The 20619-nt window shown below is 42.0% G+C and overlaps 1 protein-coding gene across 2 annotated transcripts in view; it reads left to right on the forward strand.

Moving 5' to 3' along the window:
• Positions 1-5637: 5637 nt before the first annotated feature.
• Positions 5638-20619, forward strand: part of LOC116034796 (amyloid-beta A4 precursor protein-binding family A member 1-like) — a 42140-nt gene continuing 27158 nt past the window's right edge. The window contains exons 1-5 of one of the 2 annotated variants that reach the window (XM_031277538.2): positions 5638-6047; positions 12384-14328; positions 16215-16586; positions 17377-17416; positions 17729-17874. In XM_031277538.2, the coding sequence (XP_031133398.1) occupies positions 12460-14328; positions 16215-16586; positions 17377-17416; positions 17729-17874 (2427 nt within the window). In that variant the 5' untranslated portion in view covers positions 5638-6047; positions 12384-12459. Of the gene's footprint in view, positions 6048-6569; positions 6589-12383; positions 14329-16214; positions 16587-17376; positions 17417-17728; positions 17875-20619 lie in introns of those variants that run through there. The other variant, XM_035991801.1, reaches the window with a different exon arrangement.

Here is a 20619-nt window from a genome sequence, read left to right on the forward strand (position 1 = left end):
AATGTTTCTCCTGGCTTCAGCCTTCAACAGCTTGCAGGCATTCTGTATTTGTGAATATGAATTATATGTGCAACCTAAGAAAAGTCTGCAGACATTCCCATCAATTTAATTTAAATGCAAATGAACCATGGACATTTGATACCACCACAACAAAGACTTATGTTGGAAACAGGACTGGTTCATTCACTGTGTCCATAATTACATACAATGTACAATATTTTTTTCATTAGCAATTGGAATCCTGGACACCTTCAGTGTCTTTGCACAAGGGAGGTAGAAGAATGTAGCATGCTGCTTACGTGAGACCAGGCTTTGTCGTAATGTTTTTTAGAGGGAGCCCTCTCATCCACATTTGGGATCCATCTGTCAGACCAGCTTTATATGCGTCTTTTTCTCCCTTTTTTACAGTCGTCTTGTACACGGTCCTTCATACCTTCCTTTCACTTTTTAGTTATCAACAAGGTGTTGGTGTCATAAACACTTTCAGACGGGGAGATGAATTCTCCCCTGGTTGGTTAAGTCCAGAAAGCCTCACTACAGCCGTTTGTGTTCTTCCGAGTAATGAGAGAAGGGAGAGAACATGACTCACAAAATGATTATTCTCATGTGTAGATGCAAACAATACAAATGTTTTTTGTCAAGAACAGTGAACAGAGAGAAGATAGTGAATAGTCTTGTCTGTGTTCAAAGGATTGCGCCCATGGATTTATTCATTTATTCAGTTCCAAGACCATTTTAGATTTCAACATGGTTTGAGTTTCCATCACTCTCATCTGTTTGATTTCCTGGTCGGCTGTGTAAACAACAAGAAAGAGCTTCAATAAATAACTGAAGCATGCCAGGATGTGTCACGTGCAGTGCATGCTTAAGTTATTGTTTGCATGATACAGTTATGACATGTTATCCTCAGTGTGTGATTAGCTGCCAGAGGGCTCAGCCCCTCTAGCAGGTTACAGCCCCTCTGGCCCTCCACCCTTCCTCTGGGAACACCAAAGACCACCTACATTATTCCAAAGAAAGACTTCATAGGATCTTCCCTGAACTCTCTCCTCTGTGTGAAAAATGTGACACTCATGTTGGTGATTTACTTCATAGTTATGTTCTTTGTTGCAAAATACAAGGTTACTGGAGTGATATCTTATATAGTTTCATGTCTAAGGTGTTAAATATTCAAATTGTCCCAGATCCAGTTTTAGTAATCTTAGATGACGCAAAGAGACAGACACTGGCACAACAGTGCTTCTTGGCATATGGAATTCTCACTGCAAAGAAGTGTATCCTCTTATTCTGGAGAAAAGAAAGAGGCACCAACGCTGAAGATATGGCTCACGGAGATGATGGACACACTCCACCTTGAGAGGATCCGGTTCATCCTTAAGGACAAACTAAAAGGGATTTTTTTTATTTATTTATCCTTATTTCCCTTCCTTTTCTTGTTTGCATACTGTAAAAAAGAAGCACTGTAATAACAATTTTGTAACTTGATTTTTGAAATTAAGCTTCATAATAAAAATGTTTGAAACAATAATCACTTATAAGTCATTTAATATGGAGACGCACAATGTTCCATATTAAATACATTAACAACACACAATGAAAATATGTAATATAACCACGAAATTGTGAAATAATCAAATGCATTTGTAAAACTCAGCTCAATACTATGAAACATTACTTCATCCTGCTTTTTTATTTATTTATCTAGTGGTTTTTATTTCCCAGATGACCATTTTATTTCATAATGTCACTTTTAATCACAAAGTCTTTGTCAATTAAAACGAGCAGCGCAGACAGACATTCACATTACTGGCTCTGTCCTGTAATTATAAATTGTACAACAAAGTTAATATAACAAACACATTTATGATACTTGTAATTTTCTGAATTAGATTAAAAAAAAGTCTCAGATGATCCTTTTGTAACCATTTACTATCTTCATGTGGCTGCATTATAAGTTATATGAGGAAAATTGCAAACCATACACTTTATTACATTTGTACAAGCTGATAGAAATCATCCAGTTACTCATTTTATATGTATATTACTACATGTACTATGTCAATATGAGAGTCAAGGAATAACATCCTGATATACTTTGCTTTCTTATTTTACAGTTCATTATCTGATGTGAACAGACTAATACCGTTAACTACAGTTAACATTTTGAGTTCAACAATCCTGTTTTATTGTGTTATGTATCTTTATAAATGTGTTATAATTATTGTTCTTCAAAAGATAAGTATACAGCTTTATTTTTCATATTGCATATTATGCATATGCAACTCTGCAATACTGCAATTGTATCAGGGTGGCCTTCACCAAGAGCAGGTTTCATTACCCCCAGGGTACATGTGCCCATGAGCAATGCCCTTAACCCCCAACTAATCCAATGGCCATGCTCAGTGGACAGAAGTTAAGACTATTTTCTGTATTGGACAGCTTCCAGGTGTGGAACTGTGTGAATGTGAACAGGGTGTTCCTAAAAAAATATATAAAACATTGCTCACAGTGAAACTTCCCTGCATAAATAAAGGTCAATATTGACAGTAAATAAAATAAAATAAAAGTGTTACATGTGTAATAGTCTCACATTGCCAGACCTATCTGTGTCAACGCTGGGGTATCGTCTGGCTACACTGCCAATCTATAGGAGGAAAAAAAAACATTCTGGCTTGTATGTATTTCTTTAAACCAATCACAACCGTCCTGGGCGGCACTAAGCCCGGGATGCAGCCACATTGCCCTTGCAAAATAGATTGTGGAAGGGAAGGGACCACGATGTCAGATGTCAGGCTTTATCCCAGAAATCCCGCTGAAGAGTGCCACCTGCAGTCAGACTGAAAACAAAGCTCGGCTGTCTCATGAACACATTGGAATCTGGAGTGTGCATTTTGATAGGCCAGGGGTTTTCTGCGTGATAAGAGATATCTCTGTAATGGGCTGGGATGAAACATTAATGTGCATTAATTCCAGTAATGGGTTCAGTCTGTGCTCACAACTAAAGACAAGACACGCACAGTATACCCTGCTCCATGTATGCAGAGAGGGCCACAAATTATTGATGTCTTCTCTGGAAATAGACCAGCAGTGAATTGGACTATTTCATTGGCATATAATATAGGCTATAGACATGACCTCGGATACATTCTGATGACCTGATTCTGCATGCTGCACTCATTGGCTCAGGACTTAAAATGTGTCACACGCCTCCACATTCAGCCAAAAGTTCACAGACTGTAATCTATTGTACTCAAGTGTGCAAGCTGTTTGTGTGGGATTCAATATGTGTGGCTGCAGTGATAGCAATCACAGATTGGATGCTATGGTTACTACTCCACACTATCACCATCCTCCATCACATATTGTTGTCACGGTAACGGCTGCTCTGGTAGAAGGGCACATGTGACTTGAGAATGTGTGACAGGGGATCAACAATGTACAGACACAGGCCCTATTGATCTGCTCTACCAGGCATTAAGCGGCACTGAAACGTGCTTGGATTATCATGCCAGAAGACCCGCAAACGCCGTGCTCCTGCTTCAGATTTATCAGACATGTCTGCCTAATAACAAGACCAACAGGCCTGGAATGAAATGATTTTATATGATTTTTACAAGGAAGAGGAGAACCTTCCTGCATACATTTGCATTTTAAAGATTTTATTGAAACTGCTCCAACCTGTTAATTAATACTTTAAAATACAAATTAAGATGAACACATACCTACCTGTTAGATAAAAAACAGCACTTTTCACTCATGAAATGAAATTTAAAAAATGTGTGGAATGTGAGATTATTGAAAAGAAATGTTTGACATGTGGCTTATTTGTACAGGTCTAAGAAATGTGTTTCTTGCTATCTTTTAAAACATTTAAACTTGAGCAACTAATGATGGGCAGACCGAATCACACACAATTGGTTCCTTCAAATTGATACAGGGTTAGGGGGAAAAAGATTTTAAATTAAAAAGATTTAGTGCACCTAAACCTTGTTGAGACCTCTAGGATGTTTGGTGTCCAATTTAGAAATCCAAATTTTTTCAGCTCTAAGTTTCTGAGTTTTATTCCGTCTCGGATTGCATTCAATCACGGTGGCTTGGACCGAATGCCAGCCACGTAACAGAAAGTGTTTAACCAGATGTGTGTGGGTCTTTTTCTTTCTAAGGATGTTGTATCTATGTTGGGTGAATCTGGTTAAAATAGTGTTAGCAGTTTCACCCACATATTGAAGACCACAGTGTTTACATCTGATTAGATACACACAATTAGTGGACTTTGGATTGCCATGACATAGAGATTTGAAAACATAGTTATTATATTGATTTCGCAACCATGTAAGGTGCTGGAAAAATTCCCCATGCCCTCTCGGGTTATTAAGTGGTTTGTTAGCTGTAACTAAGTGATCCTGCAGATTTTTATTCTTCCTGAACGCTGCTATGATGCTGCTATGTGATTCTGCAAAAGCTGAGTTCCCTGTGTAAATTGTTTTTTAAGTCAAACCCCAAGATGCATGTGTCAGTTATTCAACTGACACATGCATCTTGTCAACTGTAAAATGAATAGCTATCTGGACAACTCAATGAAATGCTATGCTACTTCTATCACATATTTCTCAATGACCCCTCCATCCAGCTTGAAGGAAAAATATTCCACCTGCTGCTGAATAAAAAATGTTGTTTCCCAAGTTGTAACTCTTTTGTTCAGCCGAACAAAGACGTAGCCTGCTATTACAAGTTAATTTCTTTATATTCATCTAATTTTAAATCATTTTATCGTTTCAAGTGTTTACAGGCTATTCTTCCCCAAACTATTGGAACGTGTATCACATACAAATCAAGGTTGCCAGAATCCATAGGCAGACATTTTGACATGTCATACTAGGAAAAGCACAAGTATTAATTTGAATATTCAATTGTTCTAGTTAGATCAAATGCACTCTGTAAAAAAAGGCCTAAGTTATAAATATTATAAAGTAAGACATAAAATGTCAATAAAAAATATGGTATAATAAAAAAGCAAAAGGCATAGTAACCTCACTCTCTCAAAATAATTCTTGAAGCTGATAAATTACATATACACATTTTTTTTTTTAAATTATTAATTAGCTTAAGAAACTTAATGCCATTTCAAAATTCAGTGTTGAATTATTAATAATAATATGCCTGCTGCTTTGCTTTTTCCATGAATGGAAAGGACGAGGTAATGTCACTTCCGGCCGCCATCTTCAGCAGGACCGATTGCCACTTTTTTTTTTTCAAGTTCATAGTGAGTGGAATATTTGTTGTTTCAGTTGGGGAGTCTTTGAGGAAGCAGGCAATGTTCTCAAAACGGAGGCAAGTGTTATTAAACGACCTTTTTAAATGTTGCGTTTACGTTTGTCTTTAGGAAAAATATTCTTGTCTAACTTTCTTTGTCTAACTTTCCTCCTCCGCGGCGCCGTCGAGGATGGTCTGGCAATGCGTGACTATACTTTAGCTGACGTTAGCTTATCGGGGCTTAATTCGTTGTTATTAAGAATGCGAGCTGAAATTAAGAATGGTTTCTTAGCTAACGTTACACATGTGAAAACGATGATTGTGCACAAACTAGAGCTGGCGGGATACCAGTTTTTCCTAATTGTCCAGCTCTTTCAGGTGTGTCAGTAATTCAGGAGCATCTGATAAGACCAGGAAGATCCGCAGGCATATAACAGCGACCCCACCGACAGACCGTGGGAATAGAACCGCTAACGGTGGTGTTGCAGCAGGCGGGCAGAGTGCACAGCAGCACTTTGCAGGCTGCTGCTGCTGATGGAGTAGCTGGCATGAGGCTACACTCATGGCCGTAAAGAACAGTTTGTGTCTGCACCACCAGCATCAGCAGTGTTTGTATAAAGGCGTTTTGTGCATCGCTAATCCGCTCTGATGTCACGGTGCAGAAGGAGGGGCTGAGCTCTCCGCTTTAATCCGAGCAAATTGTCTGGAGGGACAAGCCGAGCGAGCAGGCACGAGAACAGTGGCGATGTGTACCGCAGCAGCCGGACCCTGGCCTCTCCTCCTCTGACATGCAGGTAAATGAATAAATGTCATGTCCAGCAGCCGATGACGGGAAGCCGGGTTTAGTGTGGGGCGGGGGAAGCCGGAATGAGAATGTGTTCAGGTCGTTTTCTGATGGCGGATTCGACACCTGCAGAGATTTAATCTGGACCGTCAGGAGGGAAAGAGGCATTTAGACAGGTGACAGTTTGCTGCACTTTTCCCCCGAACAGATGGCATGCGTTTGAGGCATTATAGAGATGCAGTGATAGACCCTGTGAATTTGATTCCCAGGATATACTGTATACGTGCTTCTTATCCAGAATAACAACATGATAATTTATGAATTGGCACTTCGGCTCTTTGAAATGCGGGGGCGCAGGCAGGGCTAACTGATAAGTACCAATCCCAAAAATATGGCTTTTGCCCTTTTAATATAATACAGTCGTTCAAAGCCGTGGGGGGATTTAAGAAGCCAGTAAGCCTTCACAATAAAAGCACTTGCCAATTTGGCACTTGTTCATGGATTAATCTTCTCCCTCTGGTGCAACGGCCTAGTCTACATGTAAACACAATGTAAGTAATTCGACTATTGATGCATCCCAACATTGTGTGTGTGTGTGTGTGTGTGTGTGTGTGTGTGTGTGCTCGTGTGTGTGCTCGTGTGTGTGTGTGTGCTCGTGTGTGGATGAATCATGCTGTCAGGAATAGAAAGATAAGGCGAATCCTCCAAAGTGAGGACAGTTGCAGCTAATGATTATTTTAATTATCGGCCAATCTGCCAGGCATTTTCTAGATCAATGGTACAGAATGGGTCCATTTAAATGTCAGAAAATAGAAAAATGTCTGTCACAGTTTCCCAGAGCCCATGGTGATGTCTTGGAAAATTGCTTACTTTGTTGGACCCCAAGGTCAGTACACTATTGCATAATTCAAAAAAGAACAGGTGATGTTTGCCTTTTTTTTGCTTGAAATATGTAAATCGATTATTAAAATTGTTGTTTTTAATGTCTGCTGATTGACTAATCGATTTATCGTCCGATCGAATTGTTTCAACAGTTGTTATATTTGGGACTAGTTGAGGCTAACTGTTAAGGTTAGTATAGCATTGAGGCCTGGGTTAAGGGCAAAAATAGTGTGATATGAGGCTAGATACCATCTGTGTAATTTGGATGTTAATTTGTACCTTTTTAATGTTGTCTTTTCCTGATCACTGTAACCCCCCAGTGGCTCAGTCTGGTAACCACATCATGTCAACACAATTATTGTACAGGATCATTTAAAGGTCCCATGGCATGACAATTTCACTTTATGAGGTTTTTTAACATTAATATGAGTTCCCGCAGCTTGCCTATGGTCCCCCAGTGGCTAGAAATGGTGATAGGTGTAAACCGAGCCCTGGGTATCCTGCTCTGCCTTTGAGAAAATGAAAGCTCAGATGGGCTGATCTGGAATCTCCTCCTTATGTCGTCATATGGAGGAAGGTTACCTCCCCTTTCTCTGCTTTGCCCGCCCAGAGAATTTGGCCCACCCATGAGAAAGAGAGCGACATCATGGCTTGCAAACAAGCAAAGTGGCAGTTGGTCAAGGCCACACCCCCACCCTCCACCTTGCCCCCCTCTCTCCTCCTCAATAGCTACAGACACAGAAATGGCATGTCCTAAGGAAAGCTCATTGTGGGACTGGCTCTAGTGGCTGTAATTCTGCACCAAGGCTGAATTTCGGGAAAGACTTCAGATACAGTATTAGGGGACCACTAAGGTCTATATAAAAGAGACTTCAGATACAGTATTAGGGGACCACTAAGGTCTATATAAAAGAGACTTCAGATACAGTATTAGGGGACCACTAAGGCCTATATAAAAGAGACTTCAGATACAGTATTAGGGGACCCCTAAGGTCTATATAAACAAGACTTCAGATACAGTATTAGGGGACCACTAAGGCCTATATAAAAGACTTCAGATACAGTATTAGGGGACCACTAAGGTCTATATAAAAGAGACTTCAGATACAGTATTAGGGGACCACTAAGGCCTATATAAAAGAGACTTCAGATACAGTATTAGGGGACCACTAAGGTCTATATAAAAGAGACTTCAGATACAGTATTAGGGGACCACTAAGGCCTATATAAAAGAGACTTCAGATACAGTATTAGGGGACCCCTAAGGTCTATATAAACAAGACTTCAGATACAGTATTAGGGGACCACTAAGGCCTATATAAAAGACTTCAGATACAGTATTAGGGGACCACTAAGGTCTATATAAAAGAGACTTCAGATACAGTATTAGGGGACCACTAAGGTCTATATAAAAGCATCCAAAAAGCAGCATGTCATAGGACCTTTAAACCCTGATGATTCACCGGGATGATTTTTAATATTTACTGCTCCTGGTTATTTGTCAAATTGCTATTTTAAACACTGTGTTGTATTTTTGCTCTACAGGGACTGCAGGTGCAAATTAGCTCAAAGCTCAGGTGGATAGGGATCGGAATTGATAAGGTTTTAGTTATACCAATGCCATTATCGATTCTGCTTATCGGTCCGATTCTTTATTGATTCCCTTATTGAATCCTGATTAATTTTCTGTGGGGGGAAAAGACGTAGGCCTACACAGGTTTTCAGCGTCAACGTAATGGTTTTATTATCTGAACACATTGTAGATGAAGCGAGAGAATATTTGCATATGATTCGGTTTTTTTTAGGTTTCTTAGTCAAAGAAAAAAATCTGCTTAGCCTGCCTGTGTGGGTAACGGACTGCTGCTCGGTTGGGAAGTAGTGGCACTCGTGAAGAGTGTCAAATACATGGCATTTCTGGAGTTTAAGCCCATGTCGCGTAGAAAGATGTTTCAGCATATTGCTGGTGTTTCCTCCCTTACTTGAAATGATAATTGTCAGAGAGATTAAAGCAGCATGGTTTCCATCTTTCTTAGTGAAATGAAGCCACGCTTTGGACCGTTTCTGCCTCTCTGCCAATGACTCCTTTATGCTGCAAGTTTTCAGCAGTGTGGACGCTGGAGTTTGACGTCACTGTTTGTATTGCACAACTGTCAGAAAAACATGCCGGCATCGATACAAGAAATTTATAAGCTCGTAGGCATACGGCTCGGACAATTTGGAACCGATTCTCAGTTTTCTGATCTTATTTGATTGTTGGGGGTAAATAAAATGAACAGTGAATGCTCTAGAATAGTCTAGAATAGAATAGTCTGGGCAGCCCCAAAATGTCAACATATTATTGGCATTGCCTAGAGCTTTATAACATTTTAATAGACTGTGTGGTTCTATATCATCTGTTTAATAAAATAAATGACATGTACACAGATAATGAAAATATTCGGTTGCATCCGAAATGCAATCAAAAATGTTGTGTTATTTGCTTCACATAGTCATTAAGGCCTGATTTTAGGCATAACATAGAGAAAGTTATAGGCTAGTGAATAGATAGTAATCAATGCTTGCGTTGTTAGATGTATAGCACACGTTTGTTGTTGCCAGAGTGTGCTTGTCTGACTCTGTCAGTATAAGATCAGCAAGTTAATGGGCTAGTAAATCCCCCACCCTGCGGCTTTCACTGCAGCCTGACAGATGGAAGAGCGGTGCTCGGCTCACAGCTCTACAGGCCTGGACGTTTCATTGCCCTGCTGTCAGGGCCATCTGTGACCCCCCCCCCCCCCCCGTGTGTCACCCAATCATTGCCGTCCAGTCCTAAACTCCAGGCAGAGAGGTACATTAGCCACCCTGGGAGTCCACCCTCGCTCCTGCTGCGTCCCTTCATGTTCCCTCCCCAGCAGTTGAGGTACAGGATCCACATTAACCTTTTGAACCAATGCGTCCACATTTTAAAAGTCTAGAATTTATACATCTACACATGTAAGATGACAACCACATCAGAGCTGCAGTAATTGACAGTAGAGCTGGGCAATATATTGATATCGTGATATGAGACTAGATATCGTCTTAGATTTTGGATATCGTAATATCGTAATATGGCATAAGTGGTGTCTTTTCCTGGTTTTAAAGGCTGCATTACAGTAAAGTGATGTCATTTTCTGAACGTACCAGACTGTTGTAACTGTTCTATTATTTGCCTTTACCCACTTAGTCATTATATCCACATTACTGATGATTATTTATCAAAAATCTCATTGTGCAAATATTTTGTGAAAGCACCAATAGTCAACACTACAATATCGTTGCGGTATCGATATCGAGGTATTTGGTCAAAAATATCGTGATATTTGATTTTCTCCATATCGCCCAGCCCTAATTGACAGTGAGTTTATCATTAGTTTACTAAGGTTACAAGAAACCCACTCACATGAACGCAATCAAATCAATTGTAAACAAGTCGATAAGTGAAGTGATGATGAGATGAAAGCAAGAATGAAAATTCAAAAGGATCCAGTATTCACTTATAAAGCATGTTAAGAATCAAATCTTATTAGCAGTTCTTTCAAGATTTCCTCACGAAAAACAATTTGAACAAATTGAACTTGAGTCACATCTTTAAGCAAAAGACTAAGGGAAACACTTGAGACAATTCTTCCAGAAATGTGTAATAATCCCAATATAAAAACAACAATAATGGTTTGTCTACAGTAGTTGAGATGTTCAGCACAGAGTTGATTGAAGGAATCTTAATGAGAAAAATGTAGATGTCTCATGTATACTATCACATATTTATGGATTCCTCTGATCATTAAGGTCAGATAAATAACTCATGAAAGCAGCTTCGGTGAAACATGGAGTAGCAATAATGAGAAATGCTTGTAAGCTTTCATGTAGGCCAGCCTTAGCCTTTTCCTTTCTTAAAATACGGCTGTACAGTTGTCTCCATTGGTGACCTTTTCTGGAAGCAGTTTATTATTCCTGAAGCATAGTAGAATTGCGTTGTCGTGTCCTCCAGCGTGTTGACCTCAGACACGGGGAAGCCTGGGATAACTGATGGGTACCCTGATAGCCTCGTCATATTAAATAAATATCCAAACTGGGATTCTTACTCACAGAGGGCATTTATTATTCAGATTGCTGCCCTATCCGTCTCTCTCCGTCAGGTCTTATCTGATACCAGAGAGATGTCCCTCCTTGCTCTTCTGCCCTGCCTCATCCTCTTCGTCCTTCCTCTCTTCCTGTCCTGTGCCGTCTGCCAGCTGCTGGTGAAACGGATGAATGTGGTACAGATTAAAGTGCGCTGCACGCCAGATGAATCCCAGAGGATTTAGGTTTTTACTATTAGCAATATAGAGACAGGGAGTCCCCGGCCTGATAGCCCAACATCCCAGTAATGTTTCCTTTTTATGTACTTTTTTCTTTTCTGAATTCAAACCTGGCAGAAACACTGATGAAATCAAGAATACGTCAGATTGAGTGTGCGACAAAGGCTATGTTCAGTTAAGTTTTAGTTCAGTCGATTGGTGGAAATAGCCTACAAACATTTGCAAACAACTGCAAGAAGAAAAAGTGTGTGTGTGTGTGTGTGTGTGTGTGTGTGTGTGTGTGTGTGTGTGTGTGTGTGTGTGTGTGTGAACCTCGACCGAGGTGGTACCAAAAATAACAACCAGGTACTTTCCACAACTTTTGCCAATGGAAAACCAACAAAGAGCCATGCAGTGAAAAGGGGGAATTGGGCTCTTCTTTGCTGCATCCCCTGATCTAGCTCTAGGAATGTCTTTGCTAGCTGTTTTCCCAATGTGTACAATCAATCATACAAATGTGGACAACTGCAGAAGTAGTTGTGTGAATAATGGATAAATAGAGCTTGCAAGAGAAGTTCAAACTCTGCCTTTTTTCACATATCCGTATACCTGGCCAATCTCTCCGACTCCTCAAAGGGGGTTTCAGATGTTGTTAGACGATTTGACAGTGATGTGAAGCTTACTAAATCGGTAAATAATCTTAAAGAATGTCAAACAATATTACAAAAAGCCAATATTCCAGCTACATGGTGATGTCTTTATATTGCTTGTGTTGTCCAACCAACAGTAAAAAACCTAAAGACATTCAATTTACAATATGAAACAAGAAAGCAGCAAATCCTCATTTGTTAGATGCTAAAACCTGAGAACGTTTGACATTTTTGATTTATCGATTTTCAAAATATTTTTAGTTTTTAGTTTCCTTACATTCAATTGCCTAAATGTTTGATCAAACATAATCAACAGATGAATCAGTAATCAAAATTAATCAATGCAACTTTTGAATACTGATTGATATGGAAACATTTTGGCCTGTTCGGGGGAGGTATTAATATTCAAATATCTAGGCCCTAATAATGTTTCTGTTTTACCTGTAAACTTTCCTTGGACCTCTTATGTGTGTAATTAGGCTTTTTCTGTTTATACCCCGTCTCCGTCTCTTCCAGGCTGTGCTATGAGCGGGGCTTTCTTGGAGATAAGGGGAGCGTGTTCTGAAAATTGGAGTCGGATCACACCCCAGCCATGAGCCAAAGGTATCAGGAAGAGGCATCCGGGGAAGCAGGCGAGGAGCACAAGGTGGCTCCGAGGAGCAGGCAGCCCAACGGGATGTCTCTCGGGGAACCTCCTGTACGTCGGTCCTGGAGGCCGTGTCAAATGCTCAACCAGGATGGGGAACTGAATCCCCATCATCATCACCATCATCATCAGCCTCCTCACCAACACCAACCACCCACAGGTCGCGGACCCAATCGGCATCGCCGGCGGCCTCCATCAGGGCAGGGCCAGGCTCAGAATCCTGGTCTGGGCCTGGCGGCAGCTCCTTCCAGGCCAGATGGGGACGAGAGCCGAGACCCTGAGACCCGTCCCGTCCAGCAACCCCGCCCTGCTGTCACGCGTTACCGCCGTCATGGCGACCCCAACCCCCGACTCAGAGGGCACAGACCGAGGCAACCAGTCAGAGAAATGCAGGACTCTTCGCCTGTTGCGGATGAGAGGGAGAGTCCAGCAGAGGTGCAGGTACAGCAACGTTCGTCAGACGATCCTGTAACCAACCAATTGCAGGACAGGGGATCTCCTCACCTGACTCCCGTCGCCGTTGTCACCCCCACCCACCTCTCAACTGGTCCTGCAACCCAAAACATGCAACTTCACCCCCAGCACACTCCGCCTGCTGAGGCAGAAGAGGACCTCCAGGAGTGTAAAGTAGAGTGTGAAGAGGAATGGGAGGAAGTTAAGGAGAATGATAAAGATCAAGAACAGGGGGAGGATGATGAAGACCACCGCCCAACCCCAGGTCACTCCAGCTGCGGCCATAACGACGTGCAGACAGTCGACGACGGAGCAGAGGAAGGGGCAGAGCGAGTGGAGGAGGATCAGGAAGAAGCGATGGAGGATGTAGCGGAGGACATAGCAGCTCAGGGAAGCGAAATCACTGATCTCTGCTCTGACACGGAGAGCGCCGCCTCGCTTAGTATGGACGCACCTCTCCACAGCCCGCCGCCACTCCAGTCACCGACTCCTCCTTCGTCCCCGGAGGTTCCACCTTTCCCCCAGCTGGACCACTTCAGTGAGGACACCAGCATGAGCCCTGTGCCCGACAACGATCTGCTGCCTGAAGATGAAGATGATGATTGCTCGGAGTCTTGCTCGCTGTCTCACTTTACTTCCCGTTCTGACTCCTATCCGAAAACCTATGCAGACTTTTATACAGAGTCCCACCAAAAATCGTACCCAGAGCCTGTCTACAAGTCGTACTCGGAGCCCAAATCCCATCCTAACTCTTTTCCTGAGCCCCTTAAGACCTCCTACCCCGAGTTACACAGAGAACCTCGCAGGCAGTCTGGTTGGAGGACTGAGACTAATGAGGCCGCCAAGCAGGAGTCCCGGCAAGAGCCCTTTACCAGCCATAGACAGGAGAATGTACAAAAAGGGGCGCCAAGCTCCCCCACCAGGGGCTCCCATTATGCACCAAGGCAGGGCAGAGAGCGCGCCTCACATCACTCCCCTCTGGACCGCTCCGTTGGCTGCCGGCTGCACCACTATGACGGACAGTCTGACAGCGAGGGGGACAGCGCCGATCAAAGTCCCGTTCCCAAAAGTCGCCGGCAGGCGCCCAGACAAGCAGAAACCCAGGCCAAGAGCCCCTCTTCTGGGCAGAGCAGCTCAGGAGAGCGGAGTGCAGTAAGTCTCCAAGTGGAAGAAGGTTCAAGGGGCTCAGGAGACGCCATCAGCCTGGCGATTAAAGACATTAAGGAGGCGATTGAGGAGGTGAAGACTAAGACGGTGCGCTCCCCCTACACACCTGACCAGCCTGTGGAGCCCATCTGGGTGATGAGGCAGGAGGTCAGTCCCACAGAGGAGGTATACCCACTGCCGACTACAGCTGACCATGTAAGTATGACTAAAGTCATCCTTAAAGCTTACTGTTTTTCTTTTTAATGTAAGATATATCTCCAAAGGACTCGCAGCCACATCCTGTTAAAATTGCTTATGTATTACATGAAAAAAATTGCAACATTTCAAAACTAAATTGGCTCATCAGAACAGTTTTGCTTAGCCTACACTGTAGCTGATGTTGCACTTTCTTCATTGCGTAATAAATAAGACATTTGGAAATGGGAGCAGTGTGGCTTTGGGAGATACAATCAGGGTAACAGTTCTTTGGACTCAGCACCTCCTGGAAAAAAGTAGATTCTTTAAAATGAGAAAATTGGTTTCCACAGATTTTTCTTTTTTAACATCAATTCTTGGTTTTCCTGTTTTGCACAGTTTACAGTTTAAAGGGTTTTCTCATTTTGGTGACCGCTCAGAAAACGATTCATCAAATCGTCATAAAAATGGGGAGAAACCCCCCAAAGTGCTGCTAATTATTTTGCAGATCAGCCCTCAGAATATTTATGCTGTTAATGATGGATTGTTCTTTAATCAGGTTTTTTAATACAATATAATTTCCATAAATTAAAATCTTTGTGACTCTGCACTTACTCTTTGGGCCCTATCTTGCAACCCGGCGCAGCGCAAAGCCCGACGCAAGTGTCTTTGCTAGTTTAAGATCGACGCAGTTGTCAATTTCCCGTCCAGCGCCCGCGTCGTTTAAATAGCAAATGCACCTGCGCCCATCTTTGCGCCCATCTTTGCGCCCATGGGCATGCTGGTTCTACAGGAAGGTGTGTTCAGGTGCATTCTTGGCGTATTGCTATCTTGAGGCAGCGGAAAGTGATCTAACATTGACCAACAAAAACCTGGTCTGAAGTCAATAACGCAGCATTTCATTGCGCCTAGGCTCGTGCACACAAACATGCAGAAGATTAAAAATAAAAATATTTCAATGTGAAATAGTATTTTGATATGATCTGCTCGCGCGCTTTCACTTCACGCACGAGCAGATCATTTTCTTCTCCTGAAAATCTCTCCTTCCTGTTTAGCAAATCCTCCATCATAATAATAGCAATGCGCCAAGGTACAAACGCGCTTGGCTTTTAAAGGGAATGGGAGGTGACGCTCTGATTGGTTTATTGCATGTTACACCCCAAACACACCTATGATTAATGACGACACTAAGTACAACCCTTTTGAACCATGTGCCTGGCGCACGGCCCCTTTTTTCCACCGTCAAACTAGCAAAAGTGGATTCGTACACGCCCTAAACGCACCTGCGCCGGGCGCTTCACAGCGTGCGCTTAGATCGTTAAAATAGGGCCCTTGAACACCAAAGGCACAAAACAACCCAAACAAACTAACCGATTGAGGCAGCAGTAGACAAGCACGAGGAGTCTGGTGGCTTTGAAGAGAGCATAGATGGATATAATGGCTTCAGTCACTATTTGTAAGGGCTGTCTGAAGGCAAAATAAAGCGAGGAAAATATTCTGAATATAGCGTACACCATTTTTTTAAGTGGGCTTTTTTTACTTGCTGCTTCCGTGTCGGTACTCCTGCCTGCTTCTCCAAACTGGGGAGAAGAACTCGTACAACCCCCATTCGAAATATCCAAACTATCCCTTTAAGGCTGTGCCGATAAGTGACATTGCTCAAGGAGTTTGGTCTGCAGTGTTGCAATAATTTAAATTAGATTTTTATTGCTTTCGGGAAGTTTTACAGCAACATTTACATCCCTGGCTCTCATTTCATTTTGTGTTACTTGGATTAATGCCCAAATCCTGAATCACGTATCCTCTGAATAAGGTGTCAACTGAGTTGCTGTAGATGCATTGCAGTTTTAAAAGGAGTATATACAAAAACGCTCTTATTTTATTTTTTCTCCGTTTCCTTCTCTCAGTCTTCTCCTCACTCCCCCGGTCAGTCGGCGTCTGAGTCTCCATGCCGCTACGCCTCAGTTCCAGTTCGGGAGCCGGAGAGTCCGCTGAGAGTTGAGTCAGCCAGAGCACTTCACCCTCAACATTATCCCCAACAGCAGCCCCAACACAGCCATCACCCCCACCACGGCCACCATTCACAGCAGAGGGACACGGCGAGGCCGCCGCAGGCATACACACAGCCGCAACCCTACACACACATGCCGCCGAATCCGCATCACCAACGTCAACATCAGCATCAACAACAGAATCAACATCAGCAGCAGCTTCCAGCTCAGCGGCCGCGGCCTCAAGTTCAGCCACAGCCTCCTCCACAGCAGCCCTCTGTCCAGGAGGTGAGCCAATAAACATCCAGAAATCCATAAAATATAATATAGAAAAAGAGACCTTTCTAATAACTCTTGAAGCTTTCAACAGTATCAAAGTAATCCAGTGACAGTTGTCTGTAGAGATGTTCCGATACCAGTATTTCTAAAGAAAATCTACGTTAAAGTAGTTTTATTTATGTTCTTTTTCCGTTATAACTGACTGTCAAACTGCATAATTAAAGAAAGTTCTGTGGCATTCATTGTTTGTGTTTGTTCATGTTTCACAAAGAGTTTAACCTGAGCCAGACTGACAACAAAGATAGAAATCATATCACATCCATACAGGGATAGTAGTATACAGTTGTTAAAACATAATCAAATATATGACACACTGGTATCAGATCGGTACTCGGTATCGGCCGATACGCAAGTTCAGGTATCAGAATCGGTATCGGGAAGAAAAAAAATGGTATCGGACCATCTCTAGTTGTCTGCAAATCCATTATTACATTTCAAACAGGGAACCTCTAAAAGCTAATTCTCATACTTTTAATGCTGTCAATTTGCCGAAATGTAAACTAGTACTGGCTAAAAAGTGGGCACTCACTGAATCTATTGCAACATGGATGAAATGTTTAGCAAAGGCAGGCATCTTTTACATTCAGCTGCTGGCAGATTAACACCTGTTAATCTGCCAGCAGCTGAATGGCTGGCAGCAGTAAAAGTCTTAGAAGCAGATTTTTAATGAGAGACCTGCAGTACATGAGTAGAAATAATAAGGATGGTGATGGCGGTTTCCCTTTTTGTGCCTTCTCAGCTTCGCAGATCTCTTCCTTCGTTTCCAACATTTGTGGACGGTGAGTGGACCTGCATATAAAAATCCTAATATTATTCTCAGCTCCATCTCCATTCTTTTCATCTGTTGACATAAAGATGAATATTACATGTTACAGTCCCTTACGTTTCATTTCTTTTATGGTCATGGCTGTGTTCTCACATAAAAAAACGTACCTACTGTATATTGTAGATGTGTATAGTTTTAAAAAAAAATTTTTTTTAGATCATTGCCATATCTTCACTTTATAATCTGTATGTAATATGTTTGTGTGCCAGTATGTTATATGCATTTGTGTGTAAATGTGCCTAACGAGTGCATGTGGTTCATGCAGTCCCGGGACCGTGCGACCCCGAAGACCTTATCGACGGCATCATCTTTGCAGCGACCTACCTGGGCTGCACCCACCTGCTCTCAGAGAGGACGCCCACAAAGAGCGCCCGCATGCAGCAGGCACAGGAGGCCATGAGCAGAGTCCGGGTGAGTGCAAGCTCCAGCTTATTTGATTTCATCCTGCAGTCATATCGTAGCGGAGGAAGAACAGGACAATATGTGGCCGGGTCCGAGATCACTCCATCGTTCACTCACTATTTTCTTTATAGTCTCGTGTTGTCAGACCTTCCCCCACAGCGCTGCGGGGGAGGGTCTGGCTAGTCCACACAGCATTCCGGGATGGGAGAAAAACATGCTCTGGTTTATTGGCATTTCTCTAAACTACTCACAATCGTCTTGGGCGGCGCCGGATGGAGCCACGGTGCCGCTGCAAAATAGCCTCTGCGTTTTGGTGGAACATGTGTACGTTCAAAGGCGGAGCTCTCCGGATGGCTGCTAATAATAATAATAATAATAATAATAATAATAATAATAATAATAATAATAATAATAATAATAATAATAATAATAATAATAATAATAATAATCGACAATCATTTTGTCCATCGCATTGTAGCCAGAATCTAATCAAATCAGGAGGTGCCTAGAGATTCTCCAGTAAATGGGGAGTGATTTCGGACACAGCCTCTTTCTTGACAACATGGTCACGTTCAAGAATCTGCCAACAATACCCAATAGTACATTCTTTCTCTCTGTTGAACCTCTCCAATTCAAAGGCTAAATATTGATCTATACCTTTTTATATATTGGCATAGAAAAAAGTGTACAAGTTCAGTGCTCTGGAGATAAAAAGTAAACGGTTTATTCTTACGCCAGCCCAAAAAATTCCAAATACATTAGGCTGAATTTGGGTGAAACAAGGCATCTAGGTTATTCCCATTTGATGGAATGGCCCAGCAATAAAAAACTTGGACTCTTTTAATGTCAACCAGGTCATTTATGTGAATCGTGTAGATCCAAAGATATTTTTTTTTAAATGTGTGGATGCTGAGTGATTGAGGAGAGAATGACTCATCAAAGAATCTGTTAATCAAACATGAGGTAAGCTTTTATTTTCGTATCGACCATGACGTGCATTGTCACTCAATGACCTCAAGGGGCTCAAAGATCAAACCCGCAGCTCCTCGGTTTGGAGATACATTTTTTAACACGCTTGGACACATCATCAGTGATGCAACTGTGGTTTGTTTCATATTTGGCTCTTTTAAAGTCAGAAACCCTCAGCAGGCAACACAGCCAGCGGGCAAAAAAGTGTCCGGGTTTGTGCACAATTCATCATCCACACATCACTGCTCCTCCGCGGCTCCACTGGATGTTTTATTTATTTATATATATATATATATATATATATATATATATATATATATATATATATATATATGTATGTATATATATATATATATATATATATATATATGTATATATGTGTGTGTATATATGTGTGTGTGTGTGTGTGTGTTCCAGGCTGTGAGGCCGTGGAGACTGTAGACCACGCTTTCTGCTCCAGTTGCACTGCATGATGTCCCATGCATCACGCAAAGGAAAAATACTTCTAACTCCGATCATGGTGATAAAACATTAAGTACATCAGCACATGTAAATGTGGCTTGTATCATGCATGATTTCACATGGATTCACATAAGAAGAAATATCCAGTGATGATTTTTGGTAACACCAAAAAACACATTTGCGCTCCCTGTGTGAATGTAGCTGGAGTCAGTTGAGGGCAGCTGGTGTCAGGGAGTGAGTGTGAAAGATGGCTTACAGGGACAGTGTAGCATTCAGACATAGAACTGTGTGAGCGGGAGAGATGGGCATTTTGGAGAGGCAAGGGAAGAAAGTTAGAGGAGCTGAGCCGAACTCTGCTGTCTGGACGGTTGACTGACAGATCCAGGACATTGCCTCCATTAAGGTCTGAGAAACCTACAGGGAGGGAGACATTCAGAGACGGTGTAATGGTGAGGGGATACACAGTCATTTTTAGATCACTGTCTCACAGGCTGGGTGAGCTGGCATCTCACTTGCAGGGAGGCAGTGATGCGACTCGAAGAAGTGGCTGATACAGAGTACCTCTTCTTTTTCTCTTCTTTTTTTTTTTTTTTTTTTTTTTTTCTCTCCCCCAAATTTAAATTCTATAAACTTCTGTGTTTGGAACTGAGGAAGGGGTTCGGTTACTCAAACATTCTAATTCAAAATTACCACATTTGGATTTACATGGTTTTCACTGCACAGGAAGGGTATAACAAATTGTAATCTGAAAAGTAACTAAAGCTGGCAGCTTTACAAATGTAGTGGAGTAAAAAGTACAATATTTGCCTCTGATTTGTAGTGAAGTAAAAGTACCAAGTAGCATAAAATAGGAATACTTTAGGAAAGTACAAGTACCAAAAATGTCTACTAAGTTAGAGTACAGTACATTTACATAGTGAGTCAGGGGTTAATCACGGAATGATCCAGCACTGCGTTCTGGCTGTAAATTAATCTGATTTGCCGTTTCATTCTGCAGCGGTGCACAGCCGTGAGTCCAATGTCGGTGGTTAGTTCACATGTCTGTAATAACAGCAGGACAGTCGAGTGTCTGTTATCTAAACTGCTAAAGTCAGTTGAGTGAAGTGATGATAACGTTTGCAGGGTTTCCCGCAGAAAATGTGTTATGTTTGCCATCGGACTGGCGGGGGGGGGGGTACATCAGTGTCTACAGTGTCATCACTACACTAAATATTTAATTTAATTTAAATAAATAACCAGCTTTTCAAAATAACAGTTGAAATATGCAATTTTAAGCTCATTAAACTATTTGCAAAAAAAGTGCTATAACAGTTATACTGGCAT

This window comes from Sander lucioperca, chromosome 14 (assembly GCF_008315115.2).
Source record: "Sander lucioperca isolate FBNREF2018 chromosome 14, SLUC_FBN_1.2, whole genome shotgun sequence".
NCBI classification, from domain to species: Eukaryota; Metazoa; Chordata; class Actinopteri; order Perciformes; family Percidae; genus Sander; species Sander lucioperca.